General features: G+C 36.7%; 4 protein-coding genes across 22 annotated transcripts; 3 read left to right on the top strand and 1 right to left on the bottom strand.

Annotated features, from left to right (window-relative positions):
- Window positions 1–3,033: 3,033 nt before the first annotated feature.
- LOC110921720 lies at window positions 3,034–6,416 on the top strand. 16 transcript variants are annotated; one of them, XM_035986744.1, is made up of 9 exons: window positions 3,034–3,319; window positions 3,516–3,761; window positions 3,856–3,909; window positions 4,022–4,177; window positions 4,419–4,466; window positions 4,554–4,730; window positions 4,869–4,956; window positions 5,048–5,156; window positions 6,178–6,416. In XM_035986744.1, exons 2-9 carry the CDS (start codon window positions 3,756–3,758, stop codon window positions 6,287–6,289), a joined length of 750 nt encoding a protein of 249 aa, XP_035842637.1. In that variant the 5' UTR covers window positions 3,034–3,319; window positions 3,516–3,755; the 3' UTR covers window positions 6,290–6,416. The 16 variants fall into 16 exon arrangements, 10 of the variants coding, with proteins under 10 accessions (XP_035842637.1, XP_035842636.1, XP_035842642.1 ...); XM_035986743.1 differs by having other exon boundaries at window positions 4,007–4,177; XM_035986749.1 differs by having other exon boundaries at window positions 3,991–4,177.
- Window positions 6,417–8,076: 1,660 nt separating this feature from the next.
- On the top strand, window positions 8,077–14,669 carry LOC110922845. 3 transcript variants are annotated; one of them, XM_022167044.2, is made up of 8 exons: window positions 8,077–8,417; window positions 9,289–9,687; window positions 10,254–10,324; window positions 10,421–10,822; window positions 11,633–12,758; window positions 13,070–13,164; window positions 13,304–13,445; window positions 13,823–14,669. In XM_022167044.2, the coding sequence occupies exons 1-8, from the start codon at window positions 8,231–8,233 to the stop codon at window positions 14,491–14,493; spliced, it is 3,093 nt and encodes a 1,030-aa protein (XP_022022736.1). In that variant the 5' UTR covers window positions 8,077–8,230; the 3' UTR covers window positions 14,494–14,669. The 3 variants fall into 3 exon arrangements, with proteins under 3 accessions (XP_022022736.1, XP_022022738.1, XP_022022737.1); XM_022167046.2 differs by having other exon boundaries at window positions 8,178–8,417; window positions 10,254–10,331; XM_022167045.2 differs by having other exon boundaries at window positions 8,287–8,417; window positions 9,270–9,687.
- A 97-nt stretch (window positions 14,670–14,766) lies between these two features.
- On the bottom strand, window positions 14,767–17,036 carry LOC110922846 (large ribosomal RNA subunit accumulation protein YCED homolog 2, chloroplastic). 2 transcript variants are annotated; one of them, XM_022167048.2, is made up of 8 exons: window positions 16,876–17,036; window positions 16,593–16,766; window positions 16,424–16,513; window positions 16,253–16,342; window positions 16,064–16,144; window positions 15,786–15,831; window positions 15,065–15,159; window positions 14,767–14,974 (listed from the first exon to the last, which is right to left on the bottom strand). In XM_022167048.2, the coding sequence occupies exons 1-7, from the start codon at window positions 16,996–16,998 to the stop codon at window positions 15,083–15,085; spliced, it is 681 nt and encodes a 226-aa protein (XP_022022740.1). In that variant the 5' UTR covers window positions 16,999–17,036; the 3' UTR covers window positions 14,767–14,974; window positions 15,065–15,082. The 2 variants fall into 2 exon arrangements, with proteins under 2 accessions (XP_022022740.1, XP_022022739.1); XM_022167047.2 differs by having other exon boundaries at window positions 14,775–14,982.
- Window positions 17,037–20,506: 3,470 nt separating this feature from the next.
- Window positions 20,507–22,051, top strand: LOC110923317 (pentatricopeptide repeat-containing protein At1g09220, mitochondrial). The gene has a single exon (XM_022167445.2). The coding sequence runs from the start codon at window positions 20,603–20,605 to the stop codon at window positions 21,989–21,991; it is 1,389 nt and encodes a 462-aa protein (XP_022023137.1). The 5' UTR covers window positions 20,507–20,602; the 3' UTR covers window positions 21,992–22,051.
- Window positions 22,052–24,043: the final 1,992 nt, after the last annotated feature.

Genomic DNA, 24,043 nt, shown 5'->3' with positions numbered 1-24,043 from the left:
GTTTTCACTCTGAATCGATTGCGAAACGACCGTGCGACATGCGGAATCCGTGCACGAACGAGACCGAAACACACGAAACGTAATATAATCGGTGATTCTATTGATAATATGAAAACGTACAATGAACCGTGAATCACCTTGCCACTTTCTCTCTCTAGTTTCTCTATCTAACCTTCAAAGCTCCAAGTTTCACAAATGGCAAAAGTCTTTAATCCTAACCCTAAGGATTCTATTTATAGGCACAAGGAATAAGAGATTTCCCCTTATTTACAATAATGTAACCTTGCCATTTTTCTCTAATTATTACATTATAAAGTCTATTTTACTTCTGAATCTGCTACGAACTTCATTGACGGAGGTGATAGACATACTCACTAACATAAAACAATAAAAAGAAATTTTTGGTGTTATATAAAAAAAACTAACGTAAAGTAAACTAAAAGAAATGACTATCATTTTAACCTAAAGAAATAAGTTTAGAAATTAAAATATATATTAAATACTAAGGGTATAAAATATAGCTATACAAATAGAATAAGACAGCAAGTAGGATGACTTGTGTTTACTTTCACTTACATATAAAAGTAAAAAGTTCAATTAGGAAAGGGCAAGAAAGAAGACCCTCCACAACTCATAGGTACATGTGCACTGCTTTATTTATCAATTGTCAAAAATGCCCCTATTAACTAACAAAACTACAAAAATACCCATCATCTTGTTCCTATGGTTTCTCTAATTGTCGCTGCAACAACGATCCTCGCCGGAAAAAAATCAGTTAACAGAGCAGCTTTGTCCTAAATGTTTTTTGGCAGGAAAATTTTCCGGTGATGTAACTTTGCACTGCTTTTCTTGCTGCAACTACTCTACACTAGCGATAAAAAGTTGAGCCGTATAATGCTAGGTCCGCCCCTGCCTCAGATTCTCACAAGGCCCGTGAAGTCAACTCCATTGTTCATTTTGTTGAAAGGGTTGTTGACTTTTTCTTTTGAATTCGTTGTTGATCTGATGATTGATTTGATGGGTACTGGTGAATGTAGCAAGAAGAATGGAGATGAGAGGAGTGATCAGTGGGTTGAAGTTATTTCATGGGAGCCTAGAGCTGTTGTTTAGTACTTTTCATTGACTCAAAATTAAACGAACCGAGATGTACTGATTTTTTTAAAAATTAAACCAAACCGGCTGGGTCAGCTGGACCGACCCAAATGGTTCGGATATCCAAACGGATATCCGAAAACCGGATAATCCAAATTTTCGGATTCAGATATTAATTTCAAAAATTTCGGATAATCAGATTATCCGATATCCGAAAACTATTTTTTTTTATAAATACATATAGTATATGAGCATTATATTTAGTTTGAAATATACTAAAAAATAGTAAATAATCAGATTCAGGTGTGGATTTATGAATGTTTTTAGTTTTCAATGTTGGAAATTTGGAAAATCGGATATAAGTTTAGTTTTAATCTATGCCCAATTTTTTTTATAAATTCGGATATCCGTTTGGATATCCGAAATTTCGGATACGGATTCGGATATCAATATTCACTTTCCGAAATTTTCGGGTATCCGGTTTTCAGATATCCGAAAACTGGATAATCCGATCTTGAACACCCCTAAGGTCTTCAATGCTTGTTCAAATTACCGATATGCAAAATCTAATCTTTGGAATTGATTGGAAAAACATCGCGGTTGCAATGTTGTTTTCATGGCGTCTTTGTTACTTTGTTTATTAGCCTCCAAGGCTCCATGGACGTTAAAGATCACGTGCATATAGATGGCCCAAATTGTGTGGTTTGTAGACAAAAGCATTAGACATGGGAACAATGTTGGATTAGTTTCCTTGGCTGTCGCATGTTGTGTTGACGTCTCCACCATCCTCGATTTACCTTTCTTGCGGCTATATGTTGTTGTAGTAGAGGACTTGAGACACAACCTTTGAACTCGACTGGATTTATCACCGGTTCCAGTCGGTGATTTGGTGAGTATTAGTTTCGACAAGTTGCTACTGAACCCTTTTTCATGGCAAGTCTGCAGCTTCCTTTTTGGTCCCTTCTCAAAGCTATGATACCTTAAAGTTATAAATGATTAACACAATTTATATTGGCTTAACTCTCAATTCTCACTAATTAGAAAATCTTAACACAAAAAACTAATTACATTAAGTATATCTATAGTGGAGGGTTCAAATGAGAAGAAATTCTTTGTAAGAAGAAAAAAGAAGAAATTTCAACCAATAGAAATGCTTCATTAGACTTCATTTAATATTTGTACTTAATGTAACTATAAGGGTATATTAGCAAACTTACATACATCATTAATTGGTAGTTTCATCTTTAATAACTAACTATATTAAATTTGTAACTTATTTTTAAGATATATATTTTTCACAAAATATAAAAATAAAAATTCATTTATAGTGTAGGATAAATACGAGGCGTGTAGGATAAATTACGAGTTGTGTAGGATAAATTTCAATATGTGTATGATAAATTTCGAAATGTGTAGGATAACTTTTGATGTGTGTAGGCAAAAATATTTAGTGTAGAGGATTATAGTCTTAATGACTAATTAATTAGTCAAACATAATAATAAATGAGATGAAAAAAAAATATTTAATGTTTTACAATTATACCCTTTTATTCTTTTTCTTCTCAATAAAATTTTCTTCTCAAATGAACCTTCCCCTATATCTATAATACTATAAAAAGGAGAAGTGATGTACAGAAATGTAATTTTACATTACGTCCAACTCTTAAAGCAATATATACAACTAATAAATGCATGTTTTGTGAGGGTAAAATGATAAACAAATAAATATTTTAAGACACTGTGGGGTAGAATAGTAAATTACACCTGCACCCATACTGACAACCTCAAAATCCTTTCCATCCCTGCCCTTTAGGCCATCCGTAGTCATAAAGCCCCTTGTGGGGCGTTATGCGACACGTGTCGTGCCACGTCACACGGGGGCTTTATGGGGCGTTATATCACTAGAGCCCGTAGTCATAAAGCCCCTACCCATCATTACCTTGAAACTAACCACACGCCTCTTCATCTTCCTGCTCAGTTAAACCCTTTATGAAGCCAGTTAAAGCAAAATTGATTGCAATCATCCTACCAGTTTTCATAAATCATGGATTCTTCATTCCTTCCGGTTCCGTTCAATACACAACAACCAAACCACTGCTGCTCTATTCCTTGTTGCGACGCAGGAGACCGGGTGCGAACCAACGAGCCACCGCCGGCCTCCTCTGCCGCGAACCAACCACCTTCCGGAGCCGCCGCCAGCTTCACTCTTCAATTGCCTTCACTTTCGGTGAGTTTTCTTTGTTTCAGTTCATCTAATTTCTTTATTTTTGTTTGTCGATCCTTTCCAAATTCAGACGAGGAACGATAATCGGTAGTTCTATTCTGATTTTATTTTAGCATTTGCTGCCTCATGACGTTTTGCTTTGTTGATTGCTTATACCTTTAGATCCCCAATTTTAAATTTTCTTTTGTTGAAATTGTAGGGTGGCTTGGAATTCCTGAAGAAGAAGTCTGCCATTGAAAATCATCAATTGAAACGACCAGAAACCGCTGTGTCCATTCAAATTCCCATCATCACCTCAATTGTTTTGGAAATTCATCAATTGAAGACGCAAATTCAAGGTATCTTCTGTTTCGATTACCCACAATTGATGGCCTTTGGAAAGAAATTCATCAGTCAAGGCTTTATGGTACCTGGTCTCTCTATCTAACAACGTGGCTCCATGAAGGTATTTTCCTGGCATAAGGTTATTATCATATTTCATTTTTAACTTTTTTAAAAATTTATAATATATGTTGCTTTGACACATATGACATTTGCAGGATCCTTGTAGGCCGAGAGATGCAGTTGAGTTGTGCAAAAAGGCTTGTGTGAAGGTAAGAAACAAGGGTTAAGTAATACCCTTGTTATTATTATATTAGATGTCGTATATATAATTTGGTGTTTCTAGATTGTAGTCTGACATTGGTCTAGCTATGGAAATCCAAGGAACTGAAGTTGCGAAAGAAAACAGTGATATTATCATATTGGATGATAACGGGTCCACATATGAGGAAGCAAGCACCTTTATTAAACACATTGGAATATCATATTTGTCAAGAGGAAGGTTCAACTGATACTTTAGAGATACCATGTTCCTACAATAAGGTAATCCACATCGTCTAATTCAAATAAGATAAGATATTGTGTAGTAAATGGATGTGGTTTAAATGCTTAAAGTTGTAATAATCACTTTTGATGGTGTTGAGTTTTTAAGATTTTTTTGGAAGTAATAATGAAATAAGGGTCAAAAAGCAATTTTACTCTAAATTAATATATGAAGTTACAGGTGATTAATAAATTAATAAATGCTTTACATCTAACTGTTTTATTTCTTTGATTGGAAGGTCTGAGAAGGGTTGGAGACTCTCAAGTAGATTATGCCCTTGTAAAGGTATTATTTTTAATTTCTCAATTCTTCTTTTGATGATTTTTTTTTTTGGGTTTTACAGCTTTGCTGGCCCTTGTTCTATAATCATAGAATCTCCGGTGTTCAAAAAAAAAAAAAAACAGTTACAATGGATTCTTAAGCTGCAATACAAAAACCCAATATGCAGAGCCTTTGTCTATATTAAAGAAACGATCATGCAGTTGGAGTGATTATTATGAATGGAGAGGCATCCCTTTAGATTCGTCCGTTGCTCTTCTTCTTCACTGGGTACTATTACTTCTTGTGAAGAATAAAAATATATTTTATAAAATGTAGAGATGTAGGTGCTAGACGTATATGGTTATATTTATGTATTTAGCCGCCTTTGGTGACAACTATTGCTAATACTTCTGACTTTTCTTTCAGCCGTTGACCATATATCAAGCCATTCAACTTGCTTTTGCTAAACAGCCGATCATTGAAACTACAGATAAACTTTGCATACACTACCTAGGTATTTTCCGCAAGGTTTATTTAGTTAATTTCCAAACATCCCTTTTGAGCTACTGGTTTTTCATTTTATTTAGTAAATTTCCGTTTTGAAGGGCCAGAGAGGGAACTTTATCAAACCGCTGTCTTTGGGGAGTTGCATGCTCTTCTTCCTGGAGTCCAACTGCATATAGATTTTGTGGGGCCCGCAGTTCCACATGACAGGTCAGCATTACATGTTGCTAAGAAATATGATTTGTTGATAAGAAAAAGGTAAAACGTACATATAGTGGCCTGGCTTGCAAGTTCAAGACAACCTATCATTGTTATGGTCTGTGCAGTTAATAGTGGTGGGATAGCGGCATAGTTATTAATAGTGAATAGCGGACGATAGTGACAAGCTACCTATAGGTGTTAAATAAGGTTTTTTGTGCTGGAAATTTTGTGTAGATTAGGAACTGAGGTTGGTTGGTAGTTTGAGAAAAGTGATTGTAATATTGGTTGAAAGATGGAGTTGTTGAATGTGTGTTTGGTACGGGTAGTAAAAAGGTTTGGTAATGTTTAAAGTAAGGGAAAGAGTAGCTGGAAAAGCCGCAGTTTGGAAATGGAAGGTGTAATTTGTGCTTATGTAATTTGTTGCTCTTGATAAGGATAACTGGATAAGTAGGTGGTTGCTGTTAGTTCTGATATCTTGATATACTGTGTTAAATTCAGGGAATTATGTGTTTTAATTACTTGACTGGATCTTGAAAATCTAATTTTGTAACTGCTTTCGTCTTTGCCTAAAATACGGATGATTAAGAACCGAGAATTGGCTGCTCGATCACAACCTTGAAACTGGGTTTTTATAAAGTTCGCCTAAGGCGCGATTAGGCGCGAGGCGCACTAAGCCGCATGCCTCAGCGCCTCATGTCACCCAAGGCGCGCCTTTCTAACAAAGCGCAAAAAACACAATTTTTGGATTTTTTTTTTTGGGTCTAAGGCGCGCTTTGAGTACTTTGGGGTGTTTTTATGCATCAAAGAGTTGTACAATAGGTTTTTTGGCTTGCAAATGTAGGTAATATATAAATCTTATTTATAAAAGTAACATATGTTTGCATGTACTTGAATGTAATCCTGAACTTGAAATGTTGTCTATTATCTCTTTTGAAAATTTGAACTGTGTACTAAAGTTTTGGAAGGTGAGTTGTCCAATCACAAATGCCCTAAATATTGTTTAGTTAAAAGCTCCCAAGGTGCATGTCAGATGCTCAAGCAAGGCGAGAAGCTTCAAAGGTGCGACTGAGGTGCACGCCTTAAACAAGGCGCAGGCAAGGCAACAACACATGATTTTGATTGTTTCAACTTTTTTCATCTAAGATATGACCATTTGGTTGATGATGAACAACAAATCTTCCTTATTTTTTTGTGAATTGTTATCTTTCTCTAATTCTATTGTATTCTTTATTTTACTTGTGCCTTGTAAAATGGTACTATTTTTTTGTTTATTGTATAGTAGATTTATTTTACTAAATAAGAGATAGTTTTTTTATTGATATTTTGAAATCATAAATTGACAACCAAAAGTTCGACTGTATATAAAATAGTTACCCATAAATTATAAAATAAAATATTATTTTCCTTTTATAGTCTACATTTTGACATATATTAGAACGCTGGCGTGACTTTTACGTCTATACGAATTTTTTATGTTTTTAGGTTTGAATTATGTTCTCGACCCATATTGCCTACTCTGCTGCAACGCGCGGGTTCCCCACTAGTATAAGACTATATAACTTCTTCCTACTCGAATAGCCATAATTAATTACCTAACTACCTTACTACATAATTACAAATTATTTCTAATTACAAAACAACATTTAACTTTATCTTCTTAGCAATCCAAGCCCTGCTCGCATGGATAATCTCTAAGCCATTAAAGATAACCTGGTCATCAACTTGCATACTAAGTAACAGAAATCCGCCAACACCATTAATCGAAAACAAAATCCACAACTAGAAGATTAAAGGTGCAAGTTCTAGAGGTATCAAGTAATGAAAAAAAGAAATAAGAACTCGAACATTAGAAAACGCAGAATGGAAGAAAAATGTACGAGGCGGTAAATGAAAAAAGATAGAAACAAAAATAAGCCAGAAAACTATGCCTAGACATCCTATACCCGCAAGAGAAGACCAAGAATCCAGAAAATGACAATATTAGCCGAATTGATATTCGAAAGGATATATAACATAATACAAAATTATAAAATCCAAAATGTAATATAGAAAGCCAGAAACTAGTCAAGCGCCAATGTGGTTGGTGACCCATTAATAAAGACAAAACCTATAGGAACACCTAAGATCAGACATAGTGGTACATGGTTTGGCCAACCACGCAGGACACGCCACCCCAACATCTCGTGATTGTGCAAAAACTCGTTTAACTCGTGTTTCAGACCACAAGATGGTCGTTGTTAAATTCAAGGAAAACCAAAAAAGAGCTAATGGCATGTGAATGTTTAACCTGTTGTTGTTGTTATTATTATTATTATTATTATTATTATTATTATTATTATTATTATTATTATTATTATTATTATTATTATTATTATTATTATATTTTCAATTCCAAACCAAATGGTTTCATACTTTCACATACCTCATCACTACACCTTTTCATCAAATGGTTTGGTTAAGATGACATGGACGCCACGTATCAAAAAAGACCAAACTATATACATCACCATTACAAATGGTCTAAGTTAAGAGTTCTTGAGCAGGGATGAGCGTGGTACCGGTACTGAAAATACTGGTACCGCATTTCATCAAAACTGAGTACCGTTACTGAAAATGTTTGGTACGGTACAGTTACTGAAAATGTTTGGTACCAGTACAGACAAATATTTGAAGGTTAAAATCGATATTTTACCGATACCCTACCGAAAGTATCAGTACCAAAAATACCAAAAAAGTAGGTACCAAATTGATACTGAAAAAACCAGTATGACAAATTCAATATCTGTATTCATATTCAGTACCACATCTTCATCCCTAGTCTTGAGTTTATGTCCGCAAGTAGCAAGAGAGATAGGATTAAAGTTTTGAATAAACAATAAGAAAAAAACAAGTCGGGTATCCGGACCCAAATATTGTCCGCAAGTAGCAAGCGAGATAGGATTAAAGTTTTGAATAAACAATAAGAAAAAAACAAGTCGGGTATCCGGATCCAAACAAATCACACTACGGGCAATCAGGCTGATGGTCTTCATCCTGAAGCAAACGAGGTCATCTTCAGTCACAGTTTTTTCTTTCCGTCACTAATGACAAATCCCCCGGCGGCTCTGAATCTACTTCCGGTGATCCTCCTCATCTTCTTATCATTTTCAATCCAATCGGTGCGTTCCGACTCCGGCAGCAGCATAGAAGAATGGCAGATTCTCACCAAATACAATTTCTCATCTCAAATTCGCCTAAATCCTCATTTGATCCTCATCGTCACCGTGCCATGTAATCATTCCTTTACTTAAATCTCTACTGAAATTGTTTATGTTATAAAGTTAACGCTTGAAATTTCTAGGTAAATTGATATGTTAGGTGTTTATATATTGATTGCTGTACTGGAAATAAAATTGAGCTTTGAGTTATATCAATTGTCAGATTTGAAGAGGAATGTTAGAATTTATATGGAGTGTGAAGTTGAATATAAACATATGCAACATATACAACATATACTTTAGAGTGTTGTTGTAAGGATGGATCAGTGATTTATGAAAGTGTTTTGCCCAGGGTTTATGTTGAAATGTGGAAGGACAAAGGTTTAGTCTTGTTTTACTAATATGATTTGATATGAGGACCGGTTGTATGAGCGGTTAACTCGATGCAATGTGCTTTACAACATATGAGTTGTCTGCTTAATGTCTTTGGCGAAAGATAATGTGTGTATTGTTATTGTTGGTAAGTTAAGCAGTGATGAGGATCTGGATTAGGTTGAGATAGGGCTGGTTTAACTTGATTGTATAAAGGTCGCAAGGAGTGAATAAGCTCAGTCAGATATAGACTAAATTAGACTGGAAGCAACACATTATGACTGTCATATAATAATTTCACTTTATAACTAATTAGGCTGGTGTTGGCAAGTTTGGAACGCAACCACGAATGCTTATAGAGGCGGAAGAGAATTTGTTTAATCTCATATTTGAGTTAGCACACGGCAATGCGTTAACTTAACATGACTAGTTGTATTCACGTGTGTTGAAATGTTTGTACATAAATGCACGTCTGACGTGTGTGTTTGAAATTTGGATATTAAAAAGATTAGTTTAAATTATTCAATGCTAAATGCTATCACAAATCTGATAGGTCTCACTTTAATGCCCAGGGTCTGGTGAGGCACGATCTCTTATGAAAGAATTAGCCCACACGGTCACTAAAAAGAAAGAGGAATTTGATACTCTAAAGTTGATGCTCGTTCATAAAAATCATGATAAGACGTTGGCAAATGCTCTGGGTGCTAAAATGGAAATTAATATTATATGTTACCGCCATTCTTTTCCATACAAGTATCAAGGAACACTGCGGGTTCAGAACATATTATCATCTGTTCGTTATCTTATGTCACTTTCGCCTGAAGATACCCCCCTTAAGCCTTTATCAACCACAGAGGACCTAACAACATTCCTTAAGTCAACCGACAAAGCTTTACTTGTTCTTGAGTTTTGTGGATGGACACCCAAACTGATGGCCAAAGTCATGAATAATGGATCTGATCACTCATCTGGTATTAGTTCCCTACTGTTTTCACTTTTTTTTGTAGAGTAAAACTAAATTAACAACACAAATTGTGACGGTTGGAGGTTTAATATGGCATCTCTTATATTTCTGTTGACATCTGTGTTATATGAATGTTTAATATGGCATCTCTTATATTTCTGTATGCATAAATCGGAGGTGCCAGATTTGGATTATGTTTTAACTCTCACGCACAAAAAGAATAGCTTCAACGAAACGGGTCAAATGGGTCAAAGTTCTCCCGAAGTGTTTTTTTTGATGCATAAAACCTCCTACATCGTTTTATTATTAGTACGTTGGTAAAAAAGAACATATATTTCTTAATCATATTTCTCACAATAGAATTTACTTGAAATGATTCTTTTTTCGACTAAAAGTGTTTTGGGACAACCTGACCGACACACACCTATAATTACAGTTTTGAGCCGTTGCCCAACCACTCAGTTTTCCACCTCAAGACATACACACATACACAAGTCTAAGTGATGATGTCTTTTCAAAGTAGCAACTAGAATCCTCTGTATTAGGAGACAAATAACCGGCATATACGTGCAGGTGTTTCTCTTAGAACAACTTTATTTGGAGAACACGATGAAACAAGTGAGATTGACGGGAAGAAGAATCAGGTGGATGGTAGTTTCTAATTCCACATAATTATGCCAAAAAAATAAAATAAAAAGGCACTGATAGTAATATCAAAATATATATATTTTTTGAAACAGGGGATGGAAAATGAAAAGATTACTTGCAACGTTGACGATCAGTTTAATGGGCTTCCTGGGCTTAATGAATTTATTCCTCTCAACGAGAGTGATTTTCTGGAGGCTAAGAAAACGGGATCAAGTGATGGAGATCCATCATCCTGCAGTTTTGAGGAGTTCCAGATGTTTGAGTCTTCGCTATACAATTTTACTAGTTTTGTCGGAGAATTCTTTCTGCCACCTGAACGGTTAAAGTTCGGTTTAGTGTCTGAGAGATCATTACTTTCATCTCTAGGTGTTGCCGATACCGGTTCGTGGTTAATCATGCTATACTCTACTGGATGCCCTAGCTGTACTAAGGTTTTTAAAGGTGGAAGTGATTTAAAAAGAATTATAGAGATTGATTCATCACCGGTTATGGAGGCAAGTTTTTATTCTTTCTCCTTTTATCATTCTCTATATCATCTAGCATGTTTGAAGAGCTATGAATGTTACAAATATTAGTCATTAGGGTTGCAAACGAACCAAATGTTCAGCGAACAGTTCATGAACAGTTCGTTTGTGTTCTTTGTTTAATATATGAACGATCACGAACAAGAAATTTTTTTCGTTTTGTTAAACAAACGAACATGAATAGAGCCGCGTTCATTCAGTTATGTTCGTGTATGTTCGGTAACATGTTCGTTTGTGTTTGATAGTTCATTAGGGTTTTTAACTTTTATTTTTGATTTAAGTACTCCAAAATTCCCACTAATAATTTTTTAATAGATAATAGTGTATTACATACTAATATTACTTCACGTATTTTGATTAACTATTATTTTGAGTGGATTAAACGAAGACTTCAAGTTTATTTTGGGTGGATTAAATGAAGGCTTCAAGTTTAACATGATAATTTTTTGAGACATTATTTTATGATATTATGTGATGAAGATTATGTCAAGCATGTTTGGATAATTGGGTTAGTACATTTTGGATGGATCTACATAATGTTTGTTTGCGTTCGTTTATGTTAAATGAACGCTTATTTATGTACCTTTGCATTCATTTGTGTTCATGAACGATCGTTTGCGTTCGCTGGTACCTAAAATTAACACAAACACGTTCATTTCCTTGATGAACGAACGCTAACAGAAAATCCTGTTAGATAAGTGTTCATGAACAGTTCGTTTGCAGCCCTATTAGCCATCAGATAGGTCATCACCTTGTGCTGATTTTTTGATTTCCGTGCAGCTTAAAGGTGATGAGTATGATTTTGACCCTGGTTTACCATCAGATAGGTCATCGGTACTCCTTTTCATCGACAGATCATCCGATTCATTAGAAATTAGAAGAAAGAGCGAGGAATCTCTTACGGTTTTACGAGAACTAGCACTGCATCATCACGTTCCATCGGATGATCAAAATGTTTTCAATCAAGCTCATCTTTCGAAAACCGTTTTCCACCATCCTAAATTGGAGATGTCAACGTCATCTCAAAAGGTAACTTCGTTGAAAGATAAGATTACTATCATAACCATGAACGAGGGTAAGCATATTACTTTTGATGATATTGCTTCGAATTTGCAAGGTAATTCCTTGCAAGATGTCTTGGCATATGTTCTTCAGCAGAAGAAACAAAGAAAACTGAGTTCACTTGCTAAAGACGTCGGCTTCCAGCTTCTCTCTGATGATATTGATATCACAATGTCGGAAAACGTTCAGTCTGATGATAAACCGACGGAACCATCTATGAAAGAAAACGATCAGGTGTCACATGTGGATGATGAGACGATTTCGGTTGATACAAGTGTTCAGTCAGTTGCCAAATTTGAAAACGAGGAAGTTGAAAAGGGGTCAAAGGGGTCCAACGGGTCATTTTTCTTTATTGATGGACAATTCCGGTTACTCGAAGCGTTAACCGGGGTTACAAACATCCCTTCATTAGTGATTATTGATCCTATTTCACATCAACACTACGTCTATTCTGAAGAGGACGATTTTGGCTATTCTTCTGTATCCGGTTTTTTTCACATGTTTCTTAATGGAAGTCTTCTACCATATCAACGGTCCAAGTCTCTTGTTCATGAATCTAAGGAGGCCTTACGTCCACCGTTTGTCAATCAAGATTTTCATGAGGTTGATCCTATACCGCGTGTTAATTCTCTTAAGTTTATGGAGTTGGTTGTTGGTAACCACTCTGGTTCGGTTAGTGTTGACTCTGCATGGAAGAAAGACGTATTGGTTCTTTTTACTAGTAGCTGGTGTGGATTTTGTCTGAGAACGGAACTTGTTCTTCGTGAAGTTTACCGTGTGTTCAAGGGTTATGGCGATATGGAGAAACGTCAATTTAGGAATAAGCAATCCTCATCAGGAATCGGTAATTCCTAACGAAATATTACCCTTTTACTTCTTTTTTCTTTTCACTCATTTGTTCTTATTCTTCTTTACGGTCTTACCCAGTCTTGTTGATCTTTTTTTGTGTCATTTGTTACAGTAGTTTGATCAATCAAAACAATATACTATGACGAATAAAGGATTGTTTATAGGGCTATTATAGTATTATACTATCGGTCTGTATATTGTTGATTTCCATTTTTAGTTATGTATGACTTCCTATATATAATTGCCATGCCTTTGGCTACATGAACAATGCAATCATGTTGCTAATGAAGTTTAAATCTGCTGCAGATGGTATTAATGACATCATAATGAAGCTCCCGGTGATCTATATGATGGATTGCATTGAAAATGACTGTAGTTTGCTACTGAAATCATTGACTACGGTACTTGTTTTTCCTTAATCTTGTTATATTATACATATTGTATATGTATGTATGTATTACAATAGCCTATTATTAAAATGCATCAATAATTGTATCATTATAAAAGAATTATCCATATTGATGTGCTCTCAATGTGCAGAGGGATCTTTACCCATCTCTGCTGTTGTATCCAGCAGAAAGGAAGGAAGCGATTTTGTACGAGGGAGAATTATCCGTATTTAATATTATTAAATTTATCGCTGATCAAGGTGGCAATTCTCACTGGATTTATAAGGAGCGAGGTAATTAGAAATTATTCGCCAATCTTATTTCTGTTGTTCTATTTTAACTATCAAACCAAACCATTTCCGGAAGACTAACTCAATGTTTAATACCTATGAATTCCTCAGCAAGTTATCATCTTATTGATTATAGGTTATTATAACTCAAAGAGTAAAATGTCATTTTCGTCCCTAAGGTTTGGCCAGTTTTGCGACTTTCGTCCAAAGGTTTGTTTTTCCACATCTATATAAATCCAAATAAAACCTTTTGGATCCGGATGTGGAAAAACAAACCTTTGGACGAAAGTCGCAAAACTGGCCAAACCTTAGGGACAAAAATGGCATTTTACTCTAATTCAAATTTTATTTGGATTTATATATTTTCTTTGCTGATGTAGGTACTTTATGGACTCAAGCTGAGTACGGAGCTTGGGGTGAGGAGCCATTTAAGGATGTATCAGATCATGTTATTCATGAGGAAAAACACGAGATTCTACTAAAAGACCGAACCCAGACCCAGAAGTTAGGAATTGTTAACGAGAACATCGGGCCACGCGTACCATATGATACCAGTGGATCTGGACATGAAATAACACCTGGTTCTATACTTGTTGCAACACAAAAACTTGCTAGTGTATATCCGTTTGCCAGATCGAAAATTCTCATAGTCAAAGTAAATCAAACTACTGGCTTTCAAGGTCTGATAATCAACAGGCGTATCAGTTGGGATTCCATTTCATCACTTGAAGAGGGGTTGGATTCCCTGAAACACGCACCACTATCTTACGGTGGTCCTGTTATAACACGTGAACTGCCTCTTGTTTGTTTAACTCGACAATCATTCAAAGACGAACAACCTGAAGTGCTACCAGATGTCTACTTCCTTGACCAATTAGCCACAATTAGTTTAATCCAAAATATAAAGTTACATAATCGGTCTATGACTGACTACTGGTTTTTTGTGGGGTACTCTACGTGGGATTGGAACCAACTATTTGACGAGATTGCTGATGGATCATGGGATGTAATTAACGGAACAGCGCAGCAGTTTGATTGGCCTACGACATGATGTCACTGGTTTGATTAATTCTCAATTGAGTTTAAACCTACACAATCTTTTAATGGTTAAATCGACAACTTGTTACATCTAAGAGCTGTACATAAGATCAAGTTATTTCATTTTTGTTTTCAGGATCTTTGATTCATTTTAAATAGATAATTTTAAAAGTGTTGGATATTACTTATCATCCTTCTTTCCAGTTTGTTTAAAAATCGTATTTCGTCTTTGTTTATTGTATTTAATTGTTTGGAGATTATGCAAGGTAGATAGACTACTAGCAGATATCCAAATATCCAATTATTTATTGTCTATGGAGTATTTTTGTATATGTGTTGCAGATACAGTAACAAGATGAAAGGGGCCAACCCGAGAAGATTTATACAAATGACAACATTGCATCCTGAAAAGAAATAAATAAACAAAAAGTATTCTCGTGTTCTTGTAGTTTGAAACGATGCTCGGATCAGTTTTAGGGCTTCACATAGATCTTCTGCAGAACTGAAAGGTTAGATAAATGTTATCTGTCTGTAACATCAATTTCATTTGAATATAAGGTTTACTACGATAATGAATGACTAACCATATTGATGTGTTATGTTTATTGATATGAGTTCTTTAGCTCAAGTAACTTGGACCACCTCTTATCCACAGTTGGAGCCTTTGCCTTGCTAATATCTGCAAATGGAAGTTCTCTATAAATATAATGTAGCTTAGGAGTGTTATTGGGCTGTGTTTGTGGGTTGAAGGGCGAACCCGACACGGATCCGAAGTTTAACACGGATCCGAACACGACATGAATCCGAAAATTGTGTCAGACAAATGAACCCGAACATGACACAAGTTTTCATGGGTTGACTTGAACACGAGTACACGACCCATTTGACCCAAAGTTGTATTTCATATTTTATTTTTGCACATTAATACTTGAAAATTCCAAATTTACAACCAAATATACAAGTATATATGTTCATTATGTTTAAACTATAAAACCAAATTCATATTTCTCTTTTAAATGCTGCCATAAATATTGAATCAGTATAAATTATAATACAAAACACTTTTTTTTTTTTTTTTTTTTTTATAAAAATTAACAGGTTGAATGGGCCATTCTGCAAACATGTTAGGCCGACTTGAACACGACCTGTTTAGCTAAACATGTATGCTACTTTGACCCGGAATTGACCCAAACCCGTTTAGACTAATCCAAGCCCACAAATTTCATGTTAGGTTCATGCAGTGTCAGAAATTCACACCCCTAATGTAGCTTTCGCTTATTCAAAATTTCACTGCTAATTACTTACGCTTTAACCCGAGTTCTGATTTCTCACAAACATCTGAACAGGTTTCCTGCAAACACAGAAATAACAAAGATCCTGTTTAAACTCTTTCTTACCTCTCTTGCCTCTCTAAAAATTCCAACTTTAATTTTGTATTCTCAACTAGGTGTTATCTTTTTATTTCATTTTTTATATAATACTTCTTATATGACAATATAGTTATCAAAGTTCCTTAACAACCACAATATTATCTAACACTAAAAAGTCAAACATAGACTATTTTTAGGGCAAACAGTTCTTACATTCACAGAAGTGGTGAGCCTAACTGTGTCCTGTATTAACGAGTCGAGATCTGCTTCACATCCTGGTTTCACATAGATGACCTGCACAATACCAGTGTCTTTAATCTTCTTATACTTACAATCCTATGTATGTATATCTGTATATATATGTGTGTATGTATATCTGTATATTTATAGAAAGAGAAGTACTGATGGATCGTCGCCTCCAATTTCAGGTAGCTGATTAGAGTCACCATCTTTGTTACTCGGTAGGACCCACACATTGAAGTTTGTAGTAATCTGAAAACCGACCGAATCAATATTCAATAACACAAATTTCAAGTGTAACAACAACATGCAAGAAACAGATTAACAGAATACCTGTCTGCAGTAAGGCAAAGAACAGTTGCTACACTTTCTAGTAAAAGCCGTATCAATTTTCCCATCAACAGAAAGCCCAAAGCCTGCATGCTGGTAAAAAACTATATACATATCTTATAACCCATTCCCATAATCATGTTTTCACAATATAATAAAAAAGGAGACTGACCCTATGAATTGTTAGAGACACGAGGACCCGTGAATCGTTAGGATCACCGGCTTCGACTAAATCATCTAACCGTAGGTCTCGAAGCGAGAAGTTATAGTCAGCATTCCAGTTTCCTTGCCATTTCCCTTCTGCGGTTGATATTCGTATCAGCCTTTTTCCTACCTTCTTTCCTATCTGAACACAATAGGTTAGCAAGGTATTGGTGGGCCCGTGAGTTTTCACAGACGGGGAAAGATGAACCCGCTTGAATTAAACATACAAGTAGTAGAAAATAGTCAAATACCAGTGGGATATGGTTTCTTTGGATGGAGGCAGAAAGAGTGTATTTGGAGAAGTTGAGTGATTTGTTGTGTGTTGGATTTGAAGGATGTAATGATGTTAAGCTTCCAGAAATGCAGTATCCCATCTTCTGGTGCACCTGGTCACCTTATCTCCAGGTTTTTATGTAGTTGTATTTTGTGGTTTATATCTTTTGGTTAGATCTATAGAAGCCCATGAAGTTTGGTCAAGTTTGCAAAAAGTGCCCATTTGTCCTCTTCAAGCTCAGATGAACCCTCAAGATAGATATAACAAGAAGCCGAGTTGGGTTAGGGCTGTTTACTTTAGCGAGCAAAGCCGAGCCAACATCAACCTTGGCTTTTTTTTAGTGGTTTTGTATGTTTTCTTTATACAAGTCTCAAATAACAAGTTAACAAGTTAAGAACAATTACAACTTATACAAGTCTTCAATAACACAATGCCAACCTACCAATTATATAAAAGTAAATTAACAATAATGAGTCAACTAGCTTAGCACTTTTACATTGCACGCCGCTCATTGCTCTCTCGCCGATCGCTCTGAAAACGCTTGGAATATGCTTGCTCGGTTTGGTTCGGTTTGCAAACGAGCCAAGCATGAGCAAAGGTCTGCTCGGCTCGGTTCGGCTCGAATTAAATTTAATTAATTTATTACATATATAATTACATATGCACAAACAAATTACATATATATTCATATTTTATACATACCGTTCTATTAGATTTGGACCACTATACTCAAATATACAATTATATTTACCCATACTAACTAATCAAACCAATAAAAAAATTGACATCTTTCTCTGATCAATCGTCTCTCGCTCTCATCATACGCCACAATGCGACAATTGTTCTTTGTTGTATATTCATTGCCTCATCTGCCTCAACCAGAGCTTCATCGTCGCAAGATCCAATCTCAATCTTAGTGTCATCCTCGGACAGTTGGACCTTATTCGTGACCCGATAGCGGAGACATCGAAGGAAACATGTTAAATCTATGGTTGTCCAAATTACTCGTCACTCACCGCTCGCTGGGAAAATTACACGCTCGAATATGCTCGGTTTGGATTTCGCTCGGTTGTAAACGAGCCAAGCACGAGCAAAGGACCGCTCGGTTTGGATCGGCTCGTGAACATCCCTAAACTAGCTCGAGTTAAATTATGCACCTTGAAAGTTGATATGAGTCAACTAGCTCGAGTTAAATTATAATCGAGTTTTAGCTTAGCTAGCTACGATCACAAAGGTAGTTTGGTGTGGGCACACCTAATTGCCTTTTATCAGCTTGCCAAGAGCTTGTGGCATTTAAAATGACCACAAAATGTTCTAACACATTTATACATAAGATTATATAACAACAATTAAGGTACTTGGGGCACAACCCTAAATACCCTCAATACACTGAATAAAAAAATGCCAACACATTTAACATCACGAGTACCCTATAGGGAGGGGTGCCATCTTTCAACCCACAAATACCCTTGCATGAAAAACCCACAAAACCATCGGCTACATCACACTACCCTCATCATGTAGTTCTACCCGCAACCGCTATCTACACGCCTTGCGGTGGTGTAGCCGCACTACCTGAGCAACCTTAAACCACATAAAAATGTGTAGACGTAAGCAATGTTTTAAAAACAGGAACATTAATCAAACCAACCGTTTTACTGGTTCACTGATCGGATCAGTTTTAAAACTGTTCATCGGTTTTATAAAACCTAGTGCGTCATACTGACATAAAACCTGTCAAAACACTGAGAAACAAGTAAAAGTAAAAAATATAATATAATCAAACAAAAATTAGAGTTAAATGCCATTTTAGTCCCTGTGGTTTGAGTCATTTTGCCAGTTTGGTCCAAATGTTTCATTTTTCACATGTGGGTCAAAAAAGGTTTCACTGTTCCCATTTTAGTTCACTGAGTTAATTTCATCAATTATTTCTATTAACGAGAATGGCGATTCGGTCATTTTATATGACCGGATTGTCTTTCTAGTTAACAGAATTACATATAAAATGACCGAATTGTCCTTCTGGTTAATAGAAAAAATGAATAAAGTTAATTCAGTGGACTAAAATGGCAACGGTGAAATCTTTTTGGACTCACAGGAGAAAAGTGAAACCTTTGGACTAAACTGGCAAAATGATCCAACCGACTGGGCCTAAAATGGCATTTAACTCTAAAAATTAAAAAAAAGTAAACTGCAATTTTACCCCCTGGGGTTTAGGCCAATTGGCACTCTGACCCCCCTAAGGAAATAATTGCAATTTTACCCCCCAACGTTTGGTGTTATGTCGCAAGTTTACCCCTCGGCGTCAGTCAACGGTAGTGTGACCCTTATAGGTAAGGGTATTTTGGTAATCTTACCCTATATTTATTATTATTATTATTATTATTATTATTATTATTATTATTATTATTTATAAAATAAAATTATCATCATCATCATCATCTTCAAATAACTCACAATCCATCATCATCATCTTCAAATTATCATCATCATCTTCAAGTAACAGATCTGAACCTCCATCGGCGTTTTACCGCTCCTCCACCACTAGCCGCCGCTCCTCCCCCACCGCAACCACCCACCCCCTTCTTCCTTCAACCCACAAGAACAGATCTGAACCTCATCATCTTCTCTGCATCTCACTCATATATCTATCACAGTAACAGATCTGAAGATCCACAAGAACCTCCATTGGCGAACAGATCTGAACCTCATCATCTTCACAGTAACAGATCTGAAGATCCACAAGCACCTCCATCGGCGTTATCACTTTCTCTGCACCTCACTCATATATCTATCACAAACAAATCAGATCTACAGTAAGTGCCTTCCTTCACTCTGCAATCACAAACAATGTTAATTAACGCGTAACGTTTTTCCGTTAGAATCATTGTATGTTATAATTTAGGGATTTTCTTGATTAATTTCTGTTGATTTTAATGTAATATGGAGACAACTGAGTTTAATTTTACTTGTATGTTGAAATAATTTGGGGATTTTGTTGATTAATTTCGATGATTTGGTTGATTTTGATGTAATTTTTTAATTTCGGTGGTGCAGTTGACGGCGGCGGTGGTCAGAAGGGGGAAGAAGTTGGTGGTGCAGTTGACGGTGTTGGGGGAACCGATGATGATGAACTGAACTGATGAACTTGATGAAGAATCTGGGAACTTGATGATGAATCTGGGAACTTGATGATGATGTAAATATTGTTTTTGAGATATTGATACATATCAATTTGTTTTTCATTTGCTAGTAGATTTGAGTTGTTTGTTTGTTTTGAGAGTATGAATCTGGGAATGATTTACATTGGAATGAAGAATGAACTGATGATGATGATGAACTTGAATCTAGGAATGAATTATATTGATTCTTGATTTTTTATATAATTAATAAGATAGGGGTAAAAACGACTTTTCACACATTATTAACAGTCAAACAAACGTTGACTGTTAACAGGGGGTAATATTGTGACATAACACCAAATGTTGGGGGGGTAAAATTGCAATTATTTTTTTAGAGAGGGGGGGTCAGAGTGCCAATTGGCCTAAGCACCAGGGGGTAAAATTGCAGTTTACTCTAAAAAAAAAAAAAAAAGAAAAAAGAAAAACGATGATCTCCAATTTCTAGTGTTGTCGGAGCTGCTGCTGCTGCTTCTGTTGAAACTTGAAACGATGATCTCTCATGGCTAGCGGCCCACCAAATCAATGAGGAAAGACCACTACAGTCTGCTATCATCACTACTACACAACCACCACTCCAATCGCCGATCAATTCAACAAATCCACTCTCACTTGGTCACTACAACCGCCACAATCCACCCACCACCACCCACTACCCTCTGGACCACCATCCTCCGTCACTACTCACTTGGGTATTCCCCCAAAGAAGCCATTTTGCTCTACAAACACCACCTCCACCCCACCACTCTGTTTCATGGCGACAGTTTTACCTATGCGTTCGTAATCAAATCCTGTGCTAATTCAGAGCTACCCATCTCTGGTTCTCAGCTCCATTCTATCGTCTTCAAGACCGGGTTTCAGAGTCATGTATACGTGCAAACTGCTTTGGTTAATATGTATGTTGTTTGTGGGTGTTTAAGGGAATGTCGTAAGGTGTTCGATGAAATGCCTTTGAGAAATTTGGTCACTTGGAATGTTTTGGTAACTGGGTTAGCGAAACGGGGGGAAGTTACATTAGCAAGATCGTTTTTTGATGTAATGCCGGTCAAGAATGTTGTTTCTTGGAGTGGTATGATTGATGGGTATACACGAGCGAATCAACCTAAAGAAGCCGTTTCATTGTTTCGACACATGGTTGCACTAGCCTGTAATAATAACAAACCAACCGAAATAACTGTTTTGGCACTTTACCCTGCCATTTGGAATCTTGGGTCTTTGGAGTTATGCCAATGTGTTCATGCATATGGAGAGAAGAACGGGTTTTATACGACTGATATACGTGTGACAAACGCTCTTATTGATGTGTATGCAAGATGCGGTAGCGTGCATAATGCATTGCGCGTTTTTGAGTTAATACCAAGTGACGAAAAGAATCTAGTGTCATGGACATCGATCATCACTGTGTTTGCAATGCACGGTATGGCAAAAGAAGCCGTGGATAGTTTCAAAAGAATGGAGGAAGTAGGCATGAAGCCGAATAGGGTTACTTTCTTGAGCGTTATAAGTGCTTGTAGTCATGGCGGATTAGTTGAAGAAGGGTTAGTTTTTTTCAAAAAAATGGTTAACGAGTCGTGTATTGTGCCTGACATCAAGCATTATGGGTGCTTGATCGACATGTTGGCTAGAGCAGGGAGGCTTGAAGACGCGGAGAAAATGGCTTTAGAGGTGCCAAAAGATATGGCTAATGATGTCATTTGGAGAACACTTCTAGGGGCATGTAGCTACTATGATAATGTTGAGATGGGGAAGAGGATCACAAGTAGAATATTTGAAATGGAGAGACGATATTCGGGTGATTATGTGCTTTTGTCGAACATATTTTCGGGGGTAGGTGATTATGTTGATTCGGAGAATGTTAGGAGAAGAATGGATCAAATGGATGTTTGTAAACTACCCGGTTGTAGTTCCATTTAAATCCTACATTATAGTGTTTCATTATATTATAATATAGAGTAAATACTTTTTGAGTCTCTTATTGTTTTTAACTACTTAAATAAAAAATCAAAAAGTTTAACACATTGAGTACCTGTTTTTTTTTTAATTTGTAACCATCTGAGTCCAATTTATTAACAATTGCAACAATTTAAGTCCAACTAACTCTGTTAAATTTACTCACTTTAATTTTTTATGAAATGACCAAAATACGCTTATCACCGTCGTCAACCCCACTTCACCACTGTTAGCTTTGCAATAACAGGGTTGACCTTTTCTGAAGCTAAATACAAAGTTGACTTTTCTGACTTTTTGGTTGAACCGCATGAAAATAAATTGTTCTTTTGGAATAGTTGGGCGACTCCTAAGGCGAACTTTCTAGCTTGGAGGGCGTTACAAGGGCGGGTTGCGTCGAAGATCGGGTTAGCGGCCAGAGGAGTTCACCTCGCAAATCTGATGTGCGATATTAGAGCATAATTGTAGGCTCATATTAAGTAGAGAATATATGGCAATGGCATAATTCTTGTGATTTATATTTCCTTATTTACTGATGTATTAGCATTATATATTCTCTTCCATTGTAATCATCAACTCATACAGAATACAATTACCTTTACCTAATATGGTATCAGAGCAAGGTTAATACCTGCTCAACTTTTCTGGCCCTTTTACTGCCGCCAGCAACAACCAAACAGCAACCACAGATCAGTACCCGCCATTCAAATACTCCTCCTATCCACTGATTTCAATGGCTACTCTTCCCCTTTTTACCACTCAAGAAAAGACCAACCATAATTCCCATAAATTTGCCTTCACCCTTAATCGTAACAACTATGGGTATTGGAAGGCCATGGTTGAGCCGTTTCTTCTCTCCAACTCCCTATTCGGCTACATCGATGGCACAATCCCTTGCCCCTCACCCAAACTTTCAACAGGAAATGATGCTGCTGATAACCCTAACTATGCACGCTGGATTGCCAATGACGCTCATGTCCGAATGCTTATCATCTCCACTGTTTCAGAAGCATCTTTTCAGCACATTCAGGGAACTACTTCCAGAGAAGTCTGGAAGTCCCTTGAACGAGCCTATGCACCACAAACCGCCTCTCATGAATACACCCTAAAACAACAGCTGTTGAAGCTATCTATGAAAGGAGATGAGACCCCGGCTGATTATCTGAGTCGTGCTCAAGAGTACGCCACAGCCCTTGCAAATATCGGTGAACCACAAAAGGACAAAGACGTGGTCATGCTTGCTATCGCAGGTCTTCGCGAGGAGTACAACGGACTGAAAGGTAACCTTCTTGCTCGTTCCCCACCGGTACAGTTTTCAGAACTTCATGGTCTCTTAACTGATCATGATTATATGATTCATAAAAACACTGAAACCCAAAACTCTGCTGTCCCGCAAGCCCTTAACACAATCACTGGAAACCCTGCCTCCTCCGTAGCCAACATACAGTCCCAACTCCAAAGCCTCCAACTTCTTGCAACCCAACTCGGATATCAACTAAACCCAATATCAAACCCCATCCAACCAAATCACTCAAATACATCACAGCCACAGGCTTACTACGCTCCCCGAACCTCCAACAACCGTGGTAATAGACGGGGAAACTCTCGTGGAGGTCCACGTGGGAACTCAAACAATTACCGAGGCCGTGACATGAATAGTAACACTCGTCAGTTCTCTTGGGCTTCCACTCAGAATACCGTATTTGGGCATTGTAACAGGTGCGGTATTGGTCACATACCTTCTCAATGCCCAAATCAGCCAGGTCCATCTAAACAGCCTCATCAGGCAAATTATGCTAATTTTTCAGAGGTCGGATCACAGTATGAAGCCATTTGGAAACCTGACACGGGGGCTAACAGTCATGCCTCTCCAGACTTATCCAGTCTTGACAACTCTGAGGCATATCAAGGTAATGATTCTCTCCATGTTGGCGACGGTACACCCCTTCCTATTTTTCATATTGGCTCATCTAACATTTTTACACCACACAAAACCTTTAATCTTTCCAATATCCTTCA

The sequence above is a fragment of the Helianthus annuus genome, chromosome 17 (assembly GCF_002127325.2).
Source record: "Helianthus annuus cultivar XRQ/B chromosome 17, HanXRQr2.0-SUNRISE, whole genome shotgun sequence".
Lineage (NCBI taxonomy): Eukaryota > Viridiplantae > Streptophyta > Magnoliopsida > Asterales > Asteraceae > Helianthus > Helianthus annuus.
The sequence above is the reverse complement of the archived record's forward strand: the minus strand, read 5'-3'. Positions and strand labels throughout refer to the sequence as shown.